The sequence below is a fragment of the Lacerta agilis genome, chromosome 5, assembly GCF_009819535.1.
Source record: "Lacerta agilis isolate rLacAgi1 chromosome 5, rLacAgi1.pri, whole genome shotgun sequence".
NCBI lineage: Eukaryota > Metazoa > Chordata > Lepidosauria > Squamata > Lacertidae > Lacerta > Lacerta agilis.
The window spans coordinates 30,545,538-30,568,465 of record NC_046316.1 but is presented as its reverse complement, the minus strand read 5'-3'; the positions used below and the strand labels follow the sequence as shown (position 1 = coordinate 30,568,465).

The window sequence follows — 22,928 nt, the reverse complement described above, 5'->3', positions numbered from 1 at the left end:
TATATGATAAGGAGAACTCTTGTGTCATACACTTTTGACAGTTTCTGTAAGACACATCAAGAATGGAACTTGGCTCATATGATGATAAACTCTGCAGATCATTCAACACACCATATATGAATTTCTAAAATAGGTGGGGAAACGCAAGAAAGTGAAACAGGGCTGGTGGACGGTTCACAAACATCACATCATCTTTAAAGTATTTACATGCTTCATAGTCGTCAATAATATTGCATTCATCTTGACTCTGGTGAATGAAGAAACGAAAGTGACAAACACCCCATGGACTCAACAAGTGTTTGTTTAAGGGAGCCATACTTTATAATCAATATGTACTGATTTTTAACATTGAGCCTCTGGGAATAAATAGCCTCAAAAAGCCATGTTCACAATCTGAAACAGTACTGGAAAACAAAAGGTAGCAGAACAATGGAAACGATAAAACAAAAAATTGAACCATAAAATGCATATAGATGGTGCAGCTTTCATTTTACTGATAAAGAGGTATTGGAATTAAAATGGAAAAGGAAAAGAAATATTGAAGCTGAGAGATTTTTCCCTACTAAAAGTGCAGAGCTGAGGCTGTTTTGGCAGACAGCCACTGACTGAAAGAAAACTGTTATTGTTTTACTTTCAAAATAGTGCTTTACTTAATTAAAATATGTTGCTGATAATAGAGATTTTTTATTTAAAAATAGCCTTCCATTTTCTAAACCATACACTCAGCTCTGTGGGATAGAAGCATCGTAAGCTATTTAAGCACTGGTCTTTCAGGGACACCCAAGGAAATAACACAGACTTTCTTTGCTATGGAAGAACCAGCAGCTGTGTGTGATGAGTGATATTTTCTGTGAATGCTAATTTTAATAAGAGGTGCATTCACTCACATCAGTCTTTGGGATCATTTCTGGCATACTGCCTATGAAAATGAGAAACATTACAAGGATATGCCCTGAAGCAAAAACATAAAATGGAATCAATAACATTCAAGTTGTCTTCATCACAAATTTTATTTTAATTGCCCCACAATTCATTATTATTTGGAAGGCTGATTAGCCAAGTGTTTTGATGTTCTCAGAAGACATGTTGATGTGACTCCCAATATTTTGGTTCATGGTTATTATGGCTCAGAGACAAATGGGAAGGGTGGATTAATTCAAACAATTGCTTATGAGAGATGCTGTGCCCCTTAGAATTTCCCCCTACATCCTTATCCAACTAGCAGCATATCTTATGATGGAAACATCACTGCTCTGAAACAGAGCAATCTTTTTTGCCACCTTTCAGGGACCTACGAAACTGCCATGTACTGAGACAGGCCATCAGTCCCCATCTACCTCAGCATTATCTACTGGCAGCAACTGTCCAGAGCTTCAGCCAAAGGTCTTCTCCAGCCCCACTTAAAGATGTCAGGGATTGAACCTGGGACTTTTGCATGGAAAACATGTCCTCTCCTATTGAACTGTGGCCCCTTCAGTTAATTGCATGATCTCCTTATATTGGAGCAATAGTCCACCATGTCAATAGCTACCCCATTCTGCCATAGTAAATGTATAATTCCAAGATTTGATTACAGTTCACTTCTGTAGTCTGGAAGGCAGATGTGGCATTACAAAACATTTCATATCACAACTTAGATTTGTATATAAAATACAACAAAAGAAGAAGAAAAACCACACAGAAAACCATGACTGCAGAGAGGTAAATGCCTTCAGAAAAGCAGACATGTGCATTTTTCCCCTCTGTCTAAAGGGATGGCTAACCTGTGACCCTTCAGATGCTGCTGGACTACAACACCCATCATCTCTGACCAGTGGTCATGCTGATTGTAGCCGATTGGAGTTTAGAGTCCAGCAATATATTGAGGGCTATGCATTCCACCCCACTGCTGTAGAAGAACAGAGTATGCCCAGCCAACCAAATTAAAACTTGAAGACGAGTTCCTTGTTCTATTACTTAAATCCATTAAGTTGAATTAATTGGGATGAAGCAAGTAGATATTCATAAATTAAATGGCTATAAATTTTAATCAATTTAAGATACCAATTAATGTATTGTTCTTATTTAGCTTCATGAACATTTAATTATGCTTATTGAAAAGTTTAAAAGACTTTCATTCTTTGCTGACTGCATACCAGGAGACACTCTTTCATAAAGTATTCATGCAGAACTTATTGCTATATTATTTGACCAAATCTTCCAGTTTTAATTATGATTCACACTTTTCATTTATATACTTGTTTCTTGTACTAAGAAACTTTTAGAAAAGTTGCTAACTCAAGATTGCTTCATGTTTCAGAAGCTGAGTGTAAATTGGTACTGGAGAATGTATGAAACACATATGTTTCCTTTAAAATGAAAGCTAGGAAACAGAATATTGTGCGCACGCTCTCTCTCGACTTTGGTTATATATACTGTGCAGGATTTTCCTCAGAGAAAACACAATATTACATTATTATTATTTTTAAAAAGTAAGCACAACCCATCCCTTATATGCAGTGGAGGCTGGTCCATTAGTATGGATGGGACACTGCCCCACCAACTACAGCTCTCAGCCACACCCCATCCACCTTCTTAATTACAACCAGACACGAGGATGAAGCTGCCAGCCTCTTTAGTCTCAGTGTTAGCCTTGTAGAACTCAGCAGGGAAGAGGATGAGGGCAAAGGGGCTCTGGGTCCAGCTACTGTTGGTCTCCCTGCCTTCCAGCCTACCAACACCTATGGGTACCAGCCACCACTGCTTATGTATACAGCTGCATAGCCTTTTATTGGCCATATGCTACTACAACTCCATCACTACCTGATGGTGGTAGCAGTGATGGTCTTACCAAACTGTGTTGAATCTTCAGAATGACTGACATGTGGAGGAGGCTGGGCAGGGATGAAAGGTTTGGCAGTGCAGAACCCACCCTACATCCTACAACCAGCAAGCCATCCAGAGAGCTGTTGGTGATGCACCAGGACAGCAGTATTCAGTCATTACATTTTAAAACAATACACGGCATACTGTTAGCTCACAGTAAGAGCCAAATAAGTATGAGTCCTAGATATTCTTATAGAAGAATTAAGTTGCAGTGGCTTGAGGCTCTCTTTGTACTACTATATCTGAAACTGCTAGGCAAATTTAGCACATGAAGGAATTAACTAACAATGTAATAAAGTGGCAGATTGATTCTTAAGGTAGTGTGTGCAGCATTGGTGGTGGGGAAGGCGGTGAGGGGGAGAGCAAGATGACCTTTCTGCTCAAATATCCAAATGCACGAAGAAATAATAAAAAAGGTGAAAGTAACTTGCTTTTGGATGGCACAGGTAAATTGGAGCGGACCACTTGTAGCGAGTCTGCTTGCACGCGAAGTAAATAGCTTTTCACAGTTTCATAATCCAGTGGGTTTTTGACGGAGATGACACCTGTTCTGTTATTAATTGCAAACACATCTGGAATGCAGCAAAGGAAAAAAATAGTGACATTTTTTCTCTCCCCTCTCCCTTAAAAGTACATTTTATTCATGTATCGTACTAGACCACCTGGGACAGTATTACTTACCGTCTTCATTTCCTGAAACAATGGAATAGATAATCGTCTGATTCAAAGCAGCAGCAGTTACAACAACAACGTGAGTTCCTTTGGGTGCACCTTCACTCACAGGAGGGGGCCTGCAAAATTGGGCAAAACAGATTGCTCTTTCTTATTGTCACGTTCTCAGTGCTCTACTGAAATAATATATACAAGATTTTTCTCCTTGTCTGGGAGACAAGAAGAAACTGGAAGCTATGTGTGAATAGGATCATGTAATTCCAGCAGTTGCCTGACATGAAATAAGGAAAAAATTAAGCATACAGAATAAAGCAACAATAATGGCTTGAATCAAACATTAGAGCAGTGGCATGATTGCTGCCTAAATTTGCTGCTACAAGTGAATACTGTATGTAAACATTTTAATCCCTTTCCCACATGGGTCTGTCTGATTGCTTGTGGAAGGAATTCCAATATTCTCACAGCCATATAAGATCCCCCTAGCCTTATTGCAGAAAATGTTAGTGGGCAATCTATGCCATTGATTAAACGCTTTAAGCACATCTATTATTACTCCTGTCCTTTGCACAAAAGATTTCTGCACAAAAGAGGCTGCATAAAGTTGCCGAAAGAAGTAAGCTCAGGACTAAGGCTGAGCTATGTAGTTGCTAGTTATTGTCTTTGCTGAACAAAAAGGGTCATGCAATGTAGACACATGCCCTGAGAAGCTTCTCTCTAAAATGTTTCTGCTGTCAAGAAGCAGTCACAAATAAATGTGCTTGGCAATAAAATGCTGTTCCCTGCACCTTTGAACATGAAGCCATTACTCAGTTAGATCAGTTTGAAAGGAAAGGAAAATGCTGAAATCAATTTACCTTTCTCCACCATTTTGCAGAACATCATAGCCCTAAGGGTTATATGAATCTTTTCAAATCAGGTCAAATATGAGCCTTGATCATTCTGTAAATGTCCATGGCAAGCATGGATGGATCTTGTTTGATGCATCTTAGGACCAATTTTCAATTTACTTTTTATACTTAGATCGTACATTTGATGACAATATGTATACATATCCAGAACTTAGGGTGTGTGCATGCAAATAAAAATTAGAAACAATTATGGGAAAGACTGGGTTTTTTAAAAAAATAGACGCACACCTAATTCTGCATGTATATGTCTATGCAGGCTATATGCAGGGAAACCCACATCTTCTGTATTTAGTTATCTATTCATACCAAAATACAAAATATAAAGAGAATTGGCTCTAAGATAACTCCAGTCCTCTAACTCAGCTTCAGTATGTTGGGATGAAATTTCACCGTACGCTGATATACTTGCACAGGAAGGACAGAGAGGAACCTTCCTAGACTGTCTTTCTAGACTTAACCTATTGACCTTCCCTTAGACCAATATTCTCAGAGTTGTTGGCCTCATTTCCTCCTTCATCTTTTCCTTGGGAGAAGAGACAACTTTGTGTGTGTCTCCTGCTGAGAAGAAAGAGCACGCATGGCTCTTCACATCTCCACCTTAGCTAGAACTAGGATCTTTCCTTTCAAGTATGTACTTCCTGCAATAAACAAAGCCTTTTATTTTCTTAAGAGCAGAGTCTCCATGTGATTACATCCAGGATAAAGTGTGCTCCTCCAACAGGGATCCAGGGATCCATTCTGCTTCCATAAGCATGTTAGCACCAACACAGTCGTCCTTCCTCTGAATATTGCACTTCTGCTGGTGTGTTTGCACCTTGCTAGCCTCTGCCTAATCCCCCCTACCTCCTGGTAAGCAGGAGCCATGCAAAGCAAACAGAAGTCAAGTGAGTACCCTGCATTGTAACCTTTTTTCATAGGGTATTTGCTCTATCCCCATTGATTGACTGGGTTGCCCTTTTCTATCTTTTGTATCCTTGCTTGCCATGCACACAAATAATGTGTGAAAAGAGCTACAGCCTTTGCTAGTAGTGCACCTAAAAAAGGTATTTAAAAAGTGAAATTTTCACATTTGAATTCCAGGTTAGAGTGACACACTTTTCGTTGAAGAACAGCAGAAATGTTTGCTACTTAATGCTTAGTAAGATATTTGGAAATGCAGAGCCACACAATTATTTTGTGACTGATTTTCCCATTGGGCTGGAGTTTGGTGCAGCCTGAAATCTGATAGCAGGCACTATAGTGAAAGTTATGGATGACACAATAAGAATCATAAATTTAATTGCAATCCAACAGATTGAACTTCTTTTCAATTAAACTTTACTCATTCATCTGGCTTCTGCATTGGTCTGCATGACACCAAAATTCAAGTAATGATAACAATACGTTATTGATGTAATTGGTGAACAAGATACGTTTGACAATCTCAAATACAATTTTCCACCTTGTTATTTTCAAGACATGCAGGCTAGATTCCTTCTATGTCCACTTTTCTAAGATGAAGTCTTTAAAAATTCAAAATGGATTTTTGTGGGGGGGGGGGTGCGTGTAAAAACCCTTCTTTTGATCCTAACCTGTTTTTAGCACTTTCTTTTTTTAGTAACATCTCTGTAACTCCCGTTCTGACATTGCTGAATTCTATGGATTGAGAAATCAATATCAATTAGGAAGGTGCTTTTGCATTCAATATGGAGAATTTGAACGAAGTGAATAGAGAAACACCAAAATTCATGTTCTTTGTAACCTTATAGTAATTGTGCCTTATCGATTTAACTTCCTTGAGTTAACTAATGCAATCGGGTTCAAAGAACAATACATCACTTCAATGAAAACATACTGTTAGTCCCTTAAGAAACTTTTGTCGAAACATATGGAACTGATTGGGTAAAAAGGATAAAAGGACTCACCAGCTAACATGTGGCTGTGTTTGTCCTGTGTATTTTAGCTCAAGTGCTTTCCCCGTTTCTGTAAAGGTCAATTATTAAGCTAGAATCTTGCATTAATTGCACAGAGGGGCTCCATTTCTACAAAGGGACAGTGGGGCTGTGCAAGTGGCCCTGCTCCTAAGGTTGCACAGCTCCTAAGCATGGCTATGACTGGTCTAGTTCTGCATAGCCTCTCTTCTTCCCCGAGGGGATGGGTTGTGAGCGGGTCTTGCTTCCCGTCAGCCAATCTGGTTTGCAGCTCTTAAGCGAACGTGGGACTGTGGCTCAGCCTGTTTGTTTCCTGCACGCATGGATCTCCCTCCCTCCCTCCTTCTATTCTCATGCATTCAACACCTGACCTTGCTATGGACCTCGGTTGGTCACCTGTTGAAGGGGCCTGGTAGAAATTTTTTTCCACTTGGCAGATTGGCACCAGCCACTTGGTTTTTCACCTACCTTGTAGCAAATCATCACAACTTTGTAAGGTTTGGCGATTAGGCATTGGAAAATGCATTGTGTGTTGGAGGGGGGGTTGTTGCCATCACCTACACCTTCCATTGAAGGGTATCCATTAAAGGAATTCGGTGGTCAAGGTTCCTGTCTAAAGCCCAGGTGGTGGCTAGGGCCATGGCACGACCCTCCGGTGACTCTAGGGGAGAGTTTCCAGTTGATTTCCATCAACAGGTTCCCCCTACAGGTTGTTAACCCTTGTGTGACTTCCTGCAGGGCAGGCAGGAGTCAAGTATAGTCTGTTCGGATCCAGTGCCTAGGCCCTAAGCCAATACCACTCACATTCTGTAACCAATAAAGTTGTAGCCATTTTTAGCCCATTAACCTAAAATACCAGTGTCCATGTGTCTCATTTCATCATAAGGGGGGGGGGGGCTCGAGTCACAAACATGTCTTGGTTTTCCTAAGAATATATTTGCTTTTTTAAAAAAAGTGGTAGTAGTAATCTGTCTCCTTCAGTCATAGTCCCCTTCCAACCCCCCCAAGTATGAAGAATGTGTACATTATAACACACTGTCATGTCTCATGCCCAACATATGCAGACAGAGGCTCTTATGTGTAACAGAAGAACTTTATTCAAGCATATATAGGCTTGGCAACGGACACAGTTCAGGAGTCACAATTTGGAAATTCAGGCATCAGCCAAGACGTTCAGAACTGGATGGAAACAACAAAGTTGTCCCAACAGTTTCCATGCCCTGCCCATCAAGCTCTTAAATAACAGACTTTGTGGGAATGTCAGGAGTGCAAATGTGTACTGAGGTGGGTGCTATTTAAAGCTGGATGTTGCATTTGGCAATGAATGCATGTGATCTGCTGGTCAAAGGTATGGAGACAGGATATGTATAACTTCAAGCATTTCCCACTTATCAGATGATTGTAAATTGGGGGGACACCAGCACAGAGGAGGAACAGACTTCTCTCCTGCAGTCTGGGCTTTGGATATTCCTTTCCTAGTGTGGTAAAGAGCCACACTGCAGTGACTTCCATTCATGAATCTAAGAAGAAAAGTGGTCCTAACGTTCACTCTCTGTTCCACTGAGCACCAGAGAATAAAATCATTCTGTTTTAGAGCACTGTAAAGTTTAGCTGACATATTTAAATTTATAGCATTTCACCTTTGCATGCCTTTGTGCTTGTGTGTGCTGTACCACGTCAGTAAAACATCTGCAATAGGCTGAGCTGCTGACATTCACTGCTTCCAGAAGGCCAATTTAAATTGTTTCTTTTTCTTCTGTGCAATATTATTTGCAAGGTATGTTCAGTGGGATTGTGTGTCTTTTCCTATGCCCCCTCCTTACATTTGTCATATTGGTTCATGAAGTTTTGACCTTTTCGGTGATATTTACCTCCAAAAAAAAGATGACAAGGGAGTTTAGGTATTATTACAATGAACCACTGACATGGCCTATTATCCTTAAAGATAAATGTCAAACTTCATTCTGATGGACTTAATGTCATCAGGTGCAATGCATCCTTGTGTAGTCCTTGCAAGGATTCAAAATGAAAGCTAGAAGTCAGTATTTTTGTCAGGAATTCTTCAGAATCAAAAGAATAGGGGTTCAAACTGCACTCTTTAAATAGCTCTTTAGCAATCAAGTATTACAGCATAGTTGCCAAGATGAATCAGATATTGAAAGGTTATTGTGTACGCCAAAAGACAGTGAAAAGGTGGGATGTGCTGCTAAAATAAGAAAGAAAAATAGTGTAAGAATTGTTAATTTTTTATGATAAATTTATACTATTTGTTTAAAATGATTTTGCTGGGGGATGTTTGCCATTCAGCAGCCCCTTCCTTTCTTTTGATAACAGAAAGAGCTGAAAAAAACTTTTTTAAAAACTTCTTTGTGAAGGTCAGAAGAAAGTCTTCCTTTACTGTAGCAGTTGATGCAGAATCTTGCTATGATTACATGCCTCATGTCTTCTGTATTAAACTCCCTTAGGGAGGTGTCCTGAGATTCAGTTATTTGACTTTGAAAGGAGGAGGAGAAAAGAAGTATTATTGTACAGAATCCTCTAAGGAAGAATACTTTGATTTGTTGTGCCTTTTTGAGCATTCTAAAGAGAAAGTCCTGCTAGTGAAAATGCTTTGGTTTGTGAGAGCAAAAGATGTTCTTGGGATCATTATACTCAAGTGGGGCCCATACAAAAAATGAACAGGAAAGAGATGAAATGGCTGGAGAGCTATTGGCTTGGTTCGCACACAGTGCTAACCCATGGTTTGTTGAACTATGAGTTAACCATGAGTTGTATCACAAATAAATCAAGCAAACCATGGTTTGTTTCTCAAAACTTTGGTTTGTTTCCCAGCTGTGTCTGTGGTGGGGTGGCCAAACCAATGATGATTAAGTAAGGGTGGTTGGTTCAAACGTAACGCAATCCACAGTTAAACAAGGATCGTGGTTTCTTGGTAATAAACAAGAAAGCATAGTTAAGCTGTTGGGTTTAGTGCAAAACAGGTCACTAGCTTTTCTTGAACCATTGTACTGCTTACCCACAGGAAACCTTAACCAGCAAGAGAAAAATACATGAGCTCTCTTGGGATACTGACATCAAGGCTACCTTTATACATAGGCAAGACAAGGGTCTAGTATTTACAAAACCATCTTCCCTAGAAAGCATGGATTGCTGTCTGGCTGCTACAGAAAAATAGTTCTCAGCCATTACTTTTCATATTTTTGGCCACCATGTAAAGTCAAGGCTGACAATGTTTACTGCATTTTTTTTAGCTGTGGTGTGAACACAGCTTCATATTTTATACTACAGTGACCGTTCCCCCACATCAAACGGGGTGCGCATTTTGCGTGGTCGCGCACAGCCGCCTGGATCCCAGAGCAGCTCCTGGTAGGCAAGATGAATGGTGGAATAACGATTTGCTTCCCATGCTAAGGAAGTCAATCTTGTCCAACCCATTGTGTGCCAAGTAGGTTGACTAGCTTTAAAAATATTGTTTAAATAGGCATATACACGTTTCTGTGTATAAACACTCACACTTCACATTACAGGAGATTTGGTAAGATTTCAAACTGTTTACAAAACTACACAGACAGAACTCACAGCAGAACACACACACACACACACACACACACACACACACACTTTAAGGATAGTAAAAGCAAAGTGCTTCTCTCCTTTTGAAAGGTTAACATCTGTCTTCACTCAAACTGTCTCCTTAACTGTTATGTACAACTAATTTCTCAGTCACAGTTTTCTCTTATCCTATATGGCACGTGCCTGGAAACAGGAACAGAGCAGAGAGGTGAACATTCTGGTCAGTCAAGATCATTCTTGTGAATTAGAAAGCTGTGCACTGGATCACGCTTATAGAAACAAAGGTCATGTTGCAACAACATCAACTGAACACTGTGACCTTTGGTATTTCACTTTTTCTGCAAGAAATAAAACCCTTAACAGAAAGTTAGTGTTCCTTAACAACAGACCAATTTCTCAAAATGGAGCCTAGGGTTTACTTTGCTGTTTCAATGCATTTGAAAGATGTGACTATTTTCCTTTACTTGATATAAAATGCCTGAACACCTGTTAAATGTGCCCACAGGCAATACTTAATAGCTATTGATTGCACTCTTTAGCTAGCAATTTATTGCCTACAATTGCAGTCCATGGCTATTAACTATGACTTTCTAGTTGTGTAAGAGGACAAGATATGCATTAATTAACAAAAATCCAAGGTACCTTTGATCTCTTACTTTTTTAAAATGGGTAATTAATCACAAGTGGATGCCATTTCTAAACACACACACACACACACACACACACACACACCCCAAAACACACACCCAGATATTAATTTAACTATGTCTGCTTTAGGTTTAATTTCACATCTGGCCTTTACACATTTTATAATGTTAGAAAGAGTTAGAAGGACTTCTGCACTCCTTTTCCCTAGAAAGATTCCTTTTTCTTAACTTCAAGTTAATTTTGCACACATACAGATTATAGTCACAGTGATGCTAAAAACATGCCATTGTCAAATTCTGAATGAATCCATAAGCAGCAGAGCACATCATTTAATGAACTCATCCTCTTTGTTAAAGCACCCAATTATCCAAATGCTGTACACAGCCTGCTGATGTGTCCATGCCTACCAGTTCCTGTGTAAATTGTATAACTTATTTGGCTGTGATTCACATAGCTAGAATCACAGGCAAATAAGTGTCCAATGCCATACATGCCATGCAGGTATATGAAAAAAAATGGATCAATGGAAAAGCAGCTACATTCAGAATTAACAATACAGCACAATAGGGATCTTTCTTATAATTCCCTGCAACCTAGCATAATAACTCTACTCCTTACATGCTTTAGCTTCAATCAACAAATCATTTTATTTCTCTGCTTGCTCTGACACATCCTATTAACTATCCCAGAATTCTGTCCCTCTCATTGCATAATTGTTCTGGTTATGCTTTGTTCTAGATGTTTTGAGCATAACATACATGGCAAAGTGGTATATAAATGAAGTGGCAATGAGAATAATGTCATTACAATTTTGAATGGTTTCATGGTAAATAAGAGAACAATGCAATCACTTTAGTTCAGCAGCTCTAGTTTTGTGGTAAGAGATCTAAGGTGGACCTGGAGTCTCAACATAAGCAAGACGTTGGACCTTTGATGTCATGGAATGTCTGGATAGCTCAGCTGGTTACAGCATGGTGCTGATAACACAAAGTTTGCAGGTTCGATCACCATATGGGAGAGCTACATATTCTTGCATTGGAGGGGGTTGGACAAGATGATCCTCTAGGATTCTACAATCTTTTCCATACATTAAGGGGAGCCGTATTCCCGGTATCTCAAGACAGGTATTACATTAAGATAATATGTTTTATAAAAGGGTACATAATCCAATTATAAGACCTTCATATCTGTGTAACTGCCCGTCAGTGAACTGAAGAATGAATGCAACTAATTAAATCAGGCTTCCTCAACCTTGGCCCTCCAGATGTTTTTGGCCTACAACTCCCATGATCCCTAGCTAGCCGGACCAGTGGTCAGGGATGATGGGAATTGTAGTCTCAAAACATCTGGAGGGCCAAGGTTGAGGAGGCCTGAATTAAATAAAACCAGCTAGATGAACGAAAAACAGGTAGTTGTAATTAACATATAACATCTAACTACACAAGACTGCGTCCAGCTAAGCCATATGCAGAGTAGATCCAGTGGGCTTAAGTTAGCTAAATTCATTTGTTTCAATGGGTCTGCTATATGACTTAAGTTGGATACAATCCACAAGCCTGACAAGGAAATCGCTGTTTATTTCTTGGTGCTAACTTTGCTTCTTGATTACATTATACTTTTCACAGCCTACATAATGACAGAGTTCAAATAATAGTTTCTTTCTCCTCCCCTCACCTTTCGCTTAAGTAATATTAATTATATTTTAAATATAAATATTTATATTTATTACTTACATTTATTTATTCCTTACATTTACATACCACCTTTCTCTTCCAAGGATTTCAAGGTGATATGCATGGTTCTCCTCCTCCCCATTTCATTGTCACAGCAGCCCTGTGGTTAGGTTAAGAGATGGAGCCTGGCCCAAGGTTGCCCAGTGAGCTTCATGCTCTCCCAGGTCACAGTCCAACACTCTAACCATTATCCCACACGTAATGGTAGAAATGGAACACATACTATACCTGTATTCATCCTGGGTAAACCTTGGAATTACTGAGGGTTGCAATACTGAAATTTCTACAGTGGTGGTGTTGAACTTCACAGGATCCCCATCATCATAGGCGATGACCACGAGCTATCAAGCACACAAACATAGTGAAGATCAATTCCAGTCTTACACATAGTGAAATTACATGCCATTTGGCTTCTGGTAAAAGTAACTAGCTGCAAGCTTTGCAGATCTCCAGAAAACTCTTAATTCCTTCATCACAGACTAGCCAACTTTGGGCGTGATGATGATGTGCTCAGGTGACTGCATCACTGCACAGCACTCTGAATTTCTTTTGCTGTCAGATTTGCAGCATTTGGGTTTTTATGAACTTACTCACTTTTGTTTAAAGGCAAAAATTGAAATAAAAAACGAGTAGCAAAAAAACAAAAAAGGCAAACTGTTTTTAAAAAGCCTGTTTGGAACCCAAAGTGCAATTCTAACTCTTTAATCCTAAAGCTTAATCCCATAAATATTCCAAACTAAAGTAAAGATTAAAGTATATTATGCAAAAAAGAAAAGAAAAAGTGGAAGGAGTTTAATTAGGGGTGTGCTGGAGTCCCCTGGGAAGTTTCACTAGTCTTACTGAAAAAAAATTCAATTCCCTAAAAGTTAGTTGTATCTTTCACCTCAGGTGTATGAACCTCAAAACAACTCTAGAAAGCTCAGGGTGAAAAATAAATAAAAAAATACGAGTTCATAAATTTCCAAACAGAGAATCCAGAAACCAACAGCTTTTGCTCCATTCCAGATGTGTGCTTTGTTGCATTTTATTTATTTCTTTATTTATTGAATTTATATACTGCCCTTCATCCCAAAGATCTCAGGGTGTTTCACAGCATAAAATACAGAATATTTTAAACCACAGAGCCTAGGGCTTGCTGATCAGAATGTCGGCGGTTTGAATCCCCGCGACAGGGTGAGCTCCCAACTCCTGCCCACCTAGCAGTTCAAAAGCACATCAAAGTGCAAGTAGATAAATAGGTACCGCTCTGGCGGGAAGGTAAACGGCGTTTCCGTGCGCTGTTCTGGTTCGCCAGAAGCGGCTTTGTCATGCTGGCCACATGACCCGGAAGCTGTACACCGGCTTCCTCGGCCAGTAACATGAGATGAGTGCTGCAACCCCAGAGTCAGACACGACTGGACCTAATGGTCAGGGGTCCCTTTACCTTTACCTAAAACCATGGCATATACAATATACATATATACACTATAGTAGATATAGGCTACCCAATTCATTGTAATGGAGGCAGCAGATCTGCAGTTTTCATTGGCATAGAATTAGAAGCTCTTGTGGGCAAGGAAGCTCTGTGTAAAAAAAGCTAATGCAAAATCTGTTGTAGTCTATTACATTTTTGAAGCAAAGCATTCAATTTTACATTCAGTACTTCCTGAGCACAATTATTTGAATCACTGCAGACAGAAAATACTAGGATAACAAGATAATGTGTGTAAATTATACTGGCATTATTGTATCTCAGAACTTGGTTTCTAGTGTTTTTACATAGATGCAAATGATGAAGAGATTTAACATTAGTATCATCCTGTCTTCTTAAAATTTTATTTTATAACTTATGTGTAGTACAATCCTATGCCTATTTACTCCCTAGTAAGCATACAATCGTGCGGATATTTACTCCCTAGTAAGCATATTTAGGATTGGAACTTAAATTATTGAATGGCACACGTCTGCAATCTTTGATGGTCCCAGAATAATTTAATGGATTATTCATGGCAACATTTTCCTGAAGCAGAGGTATCAAGATGCCTAAAACCCATTAAACACATTCCTTCCACTTATAAAAAGTGAAGCGACTTCACTTTCTGTCATAGTTTCACACACACACATAAGCAAATAAGCTAGAAAACCATGGCAAGCAGATGGTGTTTTTCAAGATGACAGATGAGTGGGTTAAAGTACACAGACTCATTGAGGTACCTTTTTGGGGGGGTTGCTGGCATATTTTTCAATTAAGAAAACGTGTGATTAAAAAGGAACTGTTTTAACCCAACATATCAGAGAAGAATAATTAATTATCATAACTTGAACCAGTACTTTCTTAAGGGGGGGGGGAATATATATGAGAACACTCATCCCCCAAATTACACTGAATTCGATTTTCTGCAAAATGATGCATTATAATCTGAGCTTTCAAAGCTGCAGCGTCAACCGAAATCCTAACAGACAAATACAGTACAAACTGAGTTGCAAACACTAATTAACTTAATGGATCTCCTCAACAAGCAACTGTCAGTACAAAGCTTTGATAACAAGGAAAAGGAAAAAAAAAGTGGGGGGGGTGGACTGAAGGCACCTCCTTCCCAATTTTACACATATTTGCCTGAGTGTAGATCCATCTGATTTAATTGGAGATTGTTTTAAACTGAGCAGCTTGGAGACACTGCAGCAAAATCTGTGCTTGTTCATCCCTAGTGAAAACCCAGCACTGGCTTTGATTTAATTTTTCTTTTTCTTTTTTGGCAGCCATTCAGTGGTGTTGTGGAGGACCAGGGGGGAAAATGCTAGGTAGGAGCTGGGGGATAGCCACTCCAGTGCAAAAACATATTAAAGTGCCTATGTGGATGTTATTACCTTAAATAATGTACTGGGCTCTTCATTAAGGTTCACACGAGTAACCACACGTCCAGAATCTTCTTCGACATCAAAGATACTTGCACTGTAAGGGAACTGGACCACATCCACTTTATACCTCACCCAACTCGCTGGTGTCCCCTATAAGAAACACACACGTTTGTTATTGTATGCAGCATGGGCTGGAAAAGAAGACTTAAATGTTAAAATACAACCCAATATTATTATGTTGACATTTTTAAAAAAAACAACAACAGTCAAAACCACAAGATCGACAGCAACCTGCCACTGACAGGAAAGAGCCAGGGCCACAGCGGGGGGGGGGAGCATTTAATACATTGGTTATTGATTTCGACAAAGGGATGTTACTTTGAAGACCCCTTTACAACACAAAAATCATGCGGGGGGGGGGGGTGTCAATCAGATGGCAACCCACAGATTAGGGTTGGGGACCTTAAATGCTCACCAGGCCCAACTGTTTATGCTGATGAGCCTGTGAGAAAAGTTGGGAGGCCACTTTCATGCAAACTCTTATGGGGGAAAGGGGAGTCAGACTGAACCCCGACCAAAGGCATGGCGGAACAGCTCCATCTTGTAGGCCCTGTGGAAAGATGTCAAATCCTGCAGGGCCGTGGTCTCTTGTGACAGAGCGTTCCACCAGGCCAGGGCCGGCATTTGTGTTATTCAGCTCAGGTCGTGAAGCAAAATCTTTACTGATGCAATTTTCTACTTTTCCCTTTGTGAGTAAGCAACTGGTTTAGTTGTTTTCAATCTTTATTATCCCTGCGCTGTTTTCCCTGTGAGTAAATTCATTGTTATACTTATTGATGGTTATGAGATGGCAAGCATCAATGAATATGTGATCAATAACAACAAAACTATTTTGCATCATATTAGTAAACGCAGCTTGTGGCAACCAATCATGTTAATGAAAACGTCAGTGAAAATTGGTATTTGATGTTTTGTGTTATTAAGAAAGATGTAGACATTTAAATGGAATCTGGTTGCATTTAGGTAATAAGACAACATTTTGTTTCTTTTGCAACACTGATTGTGAATTTTGGAAGTGAATCATAGAGCATGACCACCAACCAACCAGCCAATTCACTGATTGATTTATTGCTTTATTTTAGGGACGGAGAACCTATAGCTCTCAAGATGCTGCTGGACTTCCATCAGCCAAAGCCCATGACCAGGGATTATGGGGGTTGTAGTCCAACAACACCTGGAAGGTCACAGACTCTTCATCCCTGTTTTGATTTCAGGGTGCTTTATATCCCCCCCCCCAATACAACACAGGCATTAATTCACATCCTGGAGGTGAAACAGAGAAAGGAGATTGGGAGGGGCAAGTCAAAGCCATTTTGCAGCAAGCAATCACAGGAATGTGCCCCCTTCGTGGCATAACAGAGAATGATGCTGAAGTACACATTTGGAGAATACACAACCATTTAGCCAGATATGGGATCTATAGGGAATGGGTATCATAAAGCTGGCACACTGGAAGGGCCTGGAACAAGTTTTAAGTCATATGCAGATCCAATATTTGTAGAACAATCACAGGTGAGTTGAGACACACAACTTTTTATTTTTTTAATGCTATGCCATGGCACAGTGTTGTTCCCACTGGGTTATCCTCAGTGCAGAAAGCCACCAGGCTGCTCCTGCTTACAGCAATTCACTGGTGCATGAATGGCAGAAACCCTTTTGAAAAAGAATGTCAGGATCCCTCTCTTGCATTGTATCTACACCAGTTGTTCCCAAACTCCTCCACCAACCCACAGATCACTTGAAAAGTGCTTTAGGTTCTTGGTGGACCACATAATGATTTTTTTGGCCTGTTGTAGCCATTGTAGATGCCAGAGATACTGTATGATTCTTAATTGCATTTTTACAGACACCTTGTGGACCACCTGTATGAAACCCATGGAGGTGGTCTATGAGACTCGCAGACAACAGTTTGGGAACCCCTGACCTACATGGTACATAGCAGGCCCCACTCCCCTGGCAACGTTTAGGAAATTTCTCTTTGTCTCCCTGAAAGCCCCACAAGTTCATGGGTGATGAACGGTTCTATGAAAGGTGGTACTTTCTCCTCAGTCACATCTAGAACCAGATTTTTATACAAACGCTTCAGTTTTAGAGTAGTTTATTTAGCAGCACTGGTGCTTATGGGCCCCAGACATGCTTCTTACATTCCATATGGAAAATTAGTGTTGAGGGGTTTTTTGTATCACTTTTCATCTTATTATTTACAAAATCCTCACAGGAATAGCTATTATAATGTGTGCTACCTCATCACTGTCATATCCTGTCCTCACTAAAATATAACACGCCATTCCTACATCGCATTCTCTTGTCACCATGTGAGATGCCAGATGCTTCGAGGTCAGTCAGAAACTGCAGCCACCAGGGAATTTTTTGGCTGTCATTAAGAAATCCCCAGAGAAGCAGATTGGAATTACTGTCCCATCAGAAGGGTAAAGCCCTGGGATTTGATTAATTCTGCATACACCGTCAAAAACATACTAAAATTATTAGTAGCAAGAGGAGCTAATTGAAAGACAAATGTTTAACAATTTTGCAGAGTCCCCCCCACGCCATCTCCTGTAAATCAGAATACAAAACTGATTACATGGATTTTTAGGTGTGTGTGTTAATTACTGTAAGATCATAAACAATATGTCCTAGAGACAGGAGCTGCTGAAGCAACTGTATATGCAAGCTATGCAACACATATGTGCCGTCTTTGTGTGTGGTTCTACCATTTGCTTTTCAGTGGTTTCCATCCTCTATGTGTGGCCTTTCTATGTCATTCTATAGGACCTCATTTACCTTCTGGGCAATGTTCTGAGGACCTTATGCCAGTGGTGGAAAGAGGCAATACTAGGCAGATCAATCAATGTAAATTTTACTTGAGCAATTTCCTTCTGCTATGGAGACCTTGTTTATTGTTGTTGAGTTTTTTTTTGTTTTTTTTACAGAAACATCAAAAGAACACTGGCCACAGAGAGTACAGATTTAGCTGTGCTGTTCTATTTCACGGAGAAGAGATTCTGCTTCACGAGATGGCTCCTGTATACCATAATGAGGTATGATGACTACTCACAAAGTCTTCCCACTTGACTTGGCTTCTGCAAGTTGGCTTATTATATGGCTGATTCATATAAGCCTTCTGCAAATCAGCTGCCTGAATTCTGTATCACAGACAAGGTAAACTAAATCACTGCACTATGGTTTTCTTCTAGACTTACATGTTAAAAGTTCACTATATCAAACCTTGTCGGTGATACTGCAGCCTCAGAAGAAAATAAATTACACCCTAAACATGCCATTTCCAGGAAGGGGAAAGAGAACAACCATCCAATGCTGTTTAACAGGAGGCTCTGAAATCGAACTATATATGACTTTCCATTCCACATGGGTGTAAATTGAGAATGGCAGTGGCAGTAATTCCATATATCGAAATTCTACCGCATATGTAGAAGAGAAAAGAGACAGATTAGGAAGCATGGAAAGCAACTTGTTCTCTTTTCTAACTATTCCAGAGTTAATGTGATGAGCCTTCAGAACCCTAATCAGTTCCTTATGGTGAATTGCAACCCCCAAAAGTATTTGGAAGACGGGTCTGATTGACATTTTGCAGGCTCTAGCTCAGGTTGCAGAAATGATACAACATTTCAATAGAAGGCACATGATGGCTTCCTACAGGGCATTCCAAAGAGGCCATTTGTTCTCTCATTTTACTGCTGGCACTTCTTCTCTTTGTGCATTGAATATGACAGTCTGAGAGAAAACTTAGGAAGCTGCCTTGGGAGTCAGACCACTGGCCCATCAAGTTCAGAATTGTCTACACTTAATGGCAGCAGCTATCCAGGGTTTCAGGAAGTGGTCTCTCCCAGCTTTGCCTGGATATATCAGGGACTGAACCTGGGACCCAATGCATGCATGCTGGCTGCTCAACCACTGGTTATTCCTCAGCAGTTAAAATTTTACTGCATACTTTTGCATGTCAGGAGAGATGGGATGGAACCAGAACACACAGGCACACTGAGGGTAGGGTGAGCACATGTACATTTTGTGAACACCTAAAAAGGGCTTCTAATGTACCAGAATTCAAGAAATCGTATATTACCGGAATAGGTAATTTTTAGATCCTTTCAAACACAAGGTATTCCAATGAGATCAGAAGGCACTAAGATGATTATACTCTTAATGTCAGGCGGAAACCTGATTTAATAATGTTTTTACAAAATATAATTAGCAAGAAATTACTCAAACCCAGATAATGTGGTTCAGAATAGCAACAATCACACTCTGTTCCAATGACTAAAACCTACAATTATCATTAAGCATCAGCACATTAGGTAATTAGTTATTGAATTCATAAAGCTGGCATGAGATCATTATTTCTGAGGAAGCTACTTTTCTTCCATCATTTTAGAAAACAACAACACCAGGATATAATAGTTATTGGCAAAGTTGCAATTGATTGACAAAGATCATCAAAGGAAGATTTAACATGGTTTTTTATTTTTTTAAAAAATAAACTTACTTTCATTATCTGTTTATGTTGCTTCAAGTCATTCAGTAAGCATGCTTGCTTCTGTTGTGAACATCAAACATTTTAAAACCCTGGGTTGGAGCACATTTATACTGGGAGAAGTGTTATATCCTATGCTAAGAAAAAGACATAAGCTATGCATTGACTTGATGTGCTGTAGCACATAAAAAGGCTACCACTATCATCCTCCACAGATGCTTTGAAGGGGTGAGTGCTGCCAGATTAAGAATCTTTATATTAACTAACAGCATGAAGTTATGTGCTCTTAAATGGCAATTGGCTCCATTGAACTCCATAGGATTTACCGGTACTTCCTTACATAAACACAAAGGATCGGGGATTCAAAGCTTCAATTTCCAAAGCATTAAAAATGGAAATGCCACAAGCATTACAATAAAAATGTGTGGTTACTGTCTCACAAAAGGAATTGTATCCATACACACACACACACCCCACACACAAGCTATAGTGTCCATGGAACAATGAGCAGCCCAGCACAGACATAATGGTAGCTCAGATCAAAGCACTGGTTTATAAATGAGGAATCGATCCGAAGAACCTACACTGCACAAATGCCCTTTGCGCGGCCAGGCAAAGTCCCTCCGTACCCCAGGGCAGCCCCTGAGGGAAATAATGACTCATGACAACATTCTATGGGATTAAATTGGCCACAACCTTATTAATATTTCAGATGTAGGAAGACCTTGGCTCAGGCATTGGGCGTTTATCCCTCCCAGCCCCCCAGCCGGGGTTCTGGGTAACTTCAGGGTTATCCAGCATAATTGGAAAGTGGGCTAGTCTGGAGAAGATATGTTCAAGCAGATAGCCCACCCCCCCTATGTTCGCTGCCGCTGGAAGGGGAGGGCAGTGACGACCCTGGGTGTTTGGTCAATGCCTCCCCCTGAGACCCCTTTAACGGGAACCCTGTTATCACCACCGCAATGGGGGCGGGGGTCACCGCCCCACGCCCCCCCCCCCAATCCTGTAAATGACTAAAGGATTCCGCCCAAGGCCTGCAACCGCCAAAGTTGTGACGAATTGCTACGGGAAAGGCGAAACCTGCCAATGCAGGGAAATTCCTTTCCGGCCCTTCAACAGCAACCTTGTCATAGCAGCGCCTGCGTGGCTGTGTAAAAAAAGGTGGTTAAACCTACAAAGTAAGCGTCAATTGAGGGAGTGGAGGGTGGGGAAGATCTGAATCCAACGGCCGCTTCCCAGGTATGATTCAAGTTCTATTGTGTGTACTGTATAATCCCTCCTTCTACCTGGGCAACACCTCCCCAGCCGGGATTGGGCGGCTGTTAGAGTAGGTGGAGTCCACAGGTATCCCAACCTGGGAAGGCGAAGCCAAACCACCTGCCAGGAGCTGCCACCGTAATTCAACGGGTCTCCCTGCAACCTCGCAACATGCGCACCCCATTTGATGTGGGGAACGCTCATTCCCTTAACTGGTCAGACTTAAACCATAGATTAGCATTACATCTGTACCTTGCTATATTTCAGCAACACTTTAAAAAAAAAAATAGAATCCACAATAAGGGTTTGAAGCGGGTTCACAAATATTGGTTCAGGGGTCTAGTGTCAGTGCAAATGTATTGCTAAACATGGTTGACAGCAACAGTGTAAGAGAGGGGGAGATCCATGCATGAGAGAAGAGGAGGATGAGGAAGGAGAATTCCTGATGAAGGCTCGCTGCAAACCACAACTGAAAACTGGAAATCCACATCAGAAATGCATGCTTCTCTTTCTCTCTGAAGTGTGAATGTCTCAATTCCATTTGGGTGTCACTGCTTTAGGTGGACAGCAAAGGCAAGGGCCAGGGTATTTTAAACATGTGGGAATAACTTCAGACTCTCCTAGTGACTCTTTAGACTGGGTGGTATCTCTCTCTTACTGGGAATTAGTGTGAAATTTGTTTTTGGTGAGTGGTGTAGGTTTGGAAACTATTTGCCTTGAGATGTTCCTAATTGCCTCACTAGATGACCAAGCACTTATGAAAGTTTATTCCTACATGTTAATATATTTTGCCTGCTACTTTGGTTTTAATTATCCAGATTATAAATGAATCTGATCAGCCTCCTTTCTTTATTTTAAGATTGTTTCTGATTACTTGGCTTTTGCACTTCTTATTGCAGTTTTCACGAGATCATTAACTTTTAATTCTTAGCGTGGCTTATATTGTAATACTGGATTTTGAGGAGTTAGGAATCTTAACTTTTATATTGCATTTTTAAAAGTCTAACAATGAAATTATACAGCTGGTCATCAATAATGATTCCGTGCGTGGTTTACAAACAAAACAATGTTTAAAAATACAATACATAATGAAAATCAACCCCCACCAAAAATTCTCAAAGAAAATAAAACTGATATAGAAAAGCAGCTGAAAACATAGATAGGTGGGTAAGTGCCAACAAGGAGCTTGCCCTACCAACCTGCCCCTCATTTTTGTTCACCTGTCATTCACATATGCTGTTAGTTTTCTTTCTCACTCACCTATAAATATACTTTACCCCTTCTGTGGTCCCTGCCAAATATTTTCCTGGTGCCGTTATTGCTAACAGCAAGGAAAGGAACAATCAGATGCTCACTTTAAGTTCCCAATTCTTCCGTTTGTAGCTACATCATTAACTGCCCTGTCGGAATACGTTGCACGGATCCGCCATAGGATCCACATTTATTTGTTTGTTTAATGAGGTTTTCGGGAACTACTTTTGGTATTACTACGCACAAAAGCAAAAGTGAAAGTAAGAATGAATAGTTTGGTTCACCAATGAGATTAATCCGCCTTTATTCTGTAGTCCCGGTCATGTTCAAAGTTATTAATGAGCGTTAAACTTGCTTCCCGCCTTTTTGGAGGGCAGCAACAGTGGTTTTATTGGTTGAGGCATCGATCGTGATGTCACATCTGTTCCCTAATAAAAGGCTGAGGCTCCCCGCTTGGGCACGTTTTTCGTTTTAGTTGGGTTTTAGTTGAAGTCAAGTTTAGTTTAAGGGTATTGGGAGCGGGCTGGATGGTTTGGATGGGTTTTTCCTTTAGTTAGAGTTATATCGCGGAAGATCATTCGGTTTAGCTTTAGTTAGGTTTCTTTTAGGTTTAGCCTAGGGCTAGGCTTGCGGAAGATATTTCGGTTTTAGTATTATTTAGTTAGCCTCGCGGAAGATTGGGCGCGCAGGGACTTTGAGCTTAGGAGAACTTAGCTTAGGG

At 40.2% G+C, this 22,928-nt stretch overlaps 1 protein-coding gene across 12 annotated transcripts in view; it reads right to left on the bottom strand.

The window, feature by feature from the left end:
* Window positions 1–22,928, bottom strand: part of PCDH15 (protocadherin related 15) — a 441,732-nt gene that overhangs the window by 79,720 nt on the left and 339,084 nt on the right. For all 12 annotated transcript variants that reach the window (XM_033149148.1, XM_033149157.1, XM_033149155.1 and 9 more), the window contains 4 exons: window positions 15,157–15,297; window positions 12,538–12,650; window positions 3,547–3,656; window positions 3,297–3,437 (listed from right to left, as the gene is read on the bottom strand). In XM_033149148.1, coding sequence (XP_033005039.1) covers window positions 3,297–3,437; window positions 3,547–3,656; window positions 12,538–12,650; window positions 15,157–15,297 — 505 coding nt within the window. The remainder of the gene's footprint in view (window positions 1–3,296; window positions 3,438–3,546; window positions 3,657–12,537; window positions 12,651–15,156; window positions 15,298–22,928) is intronic.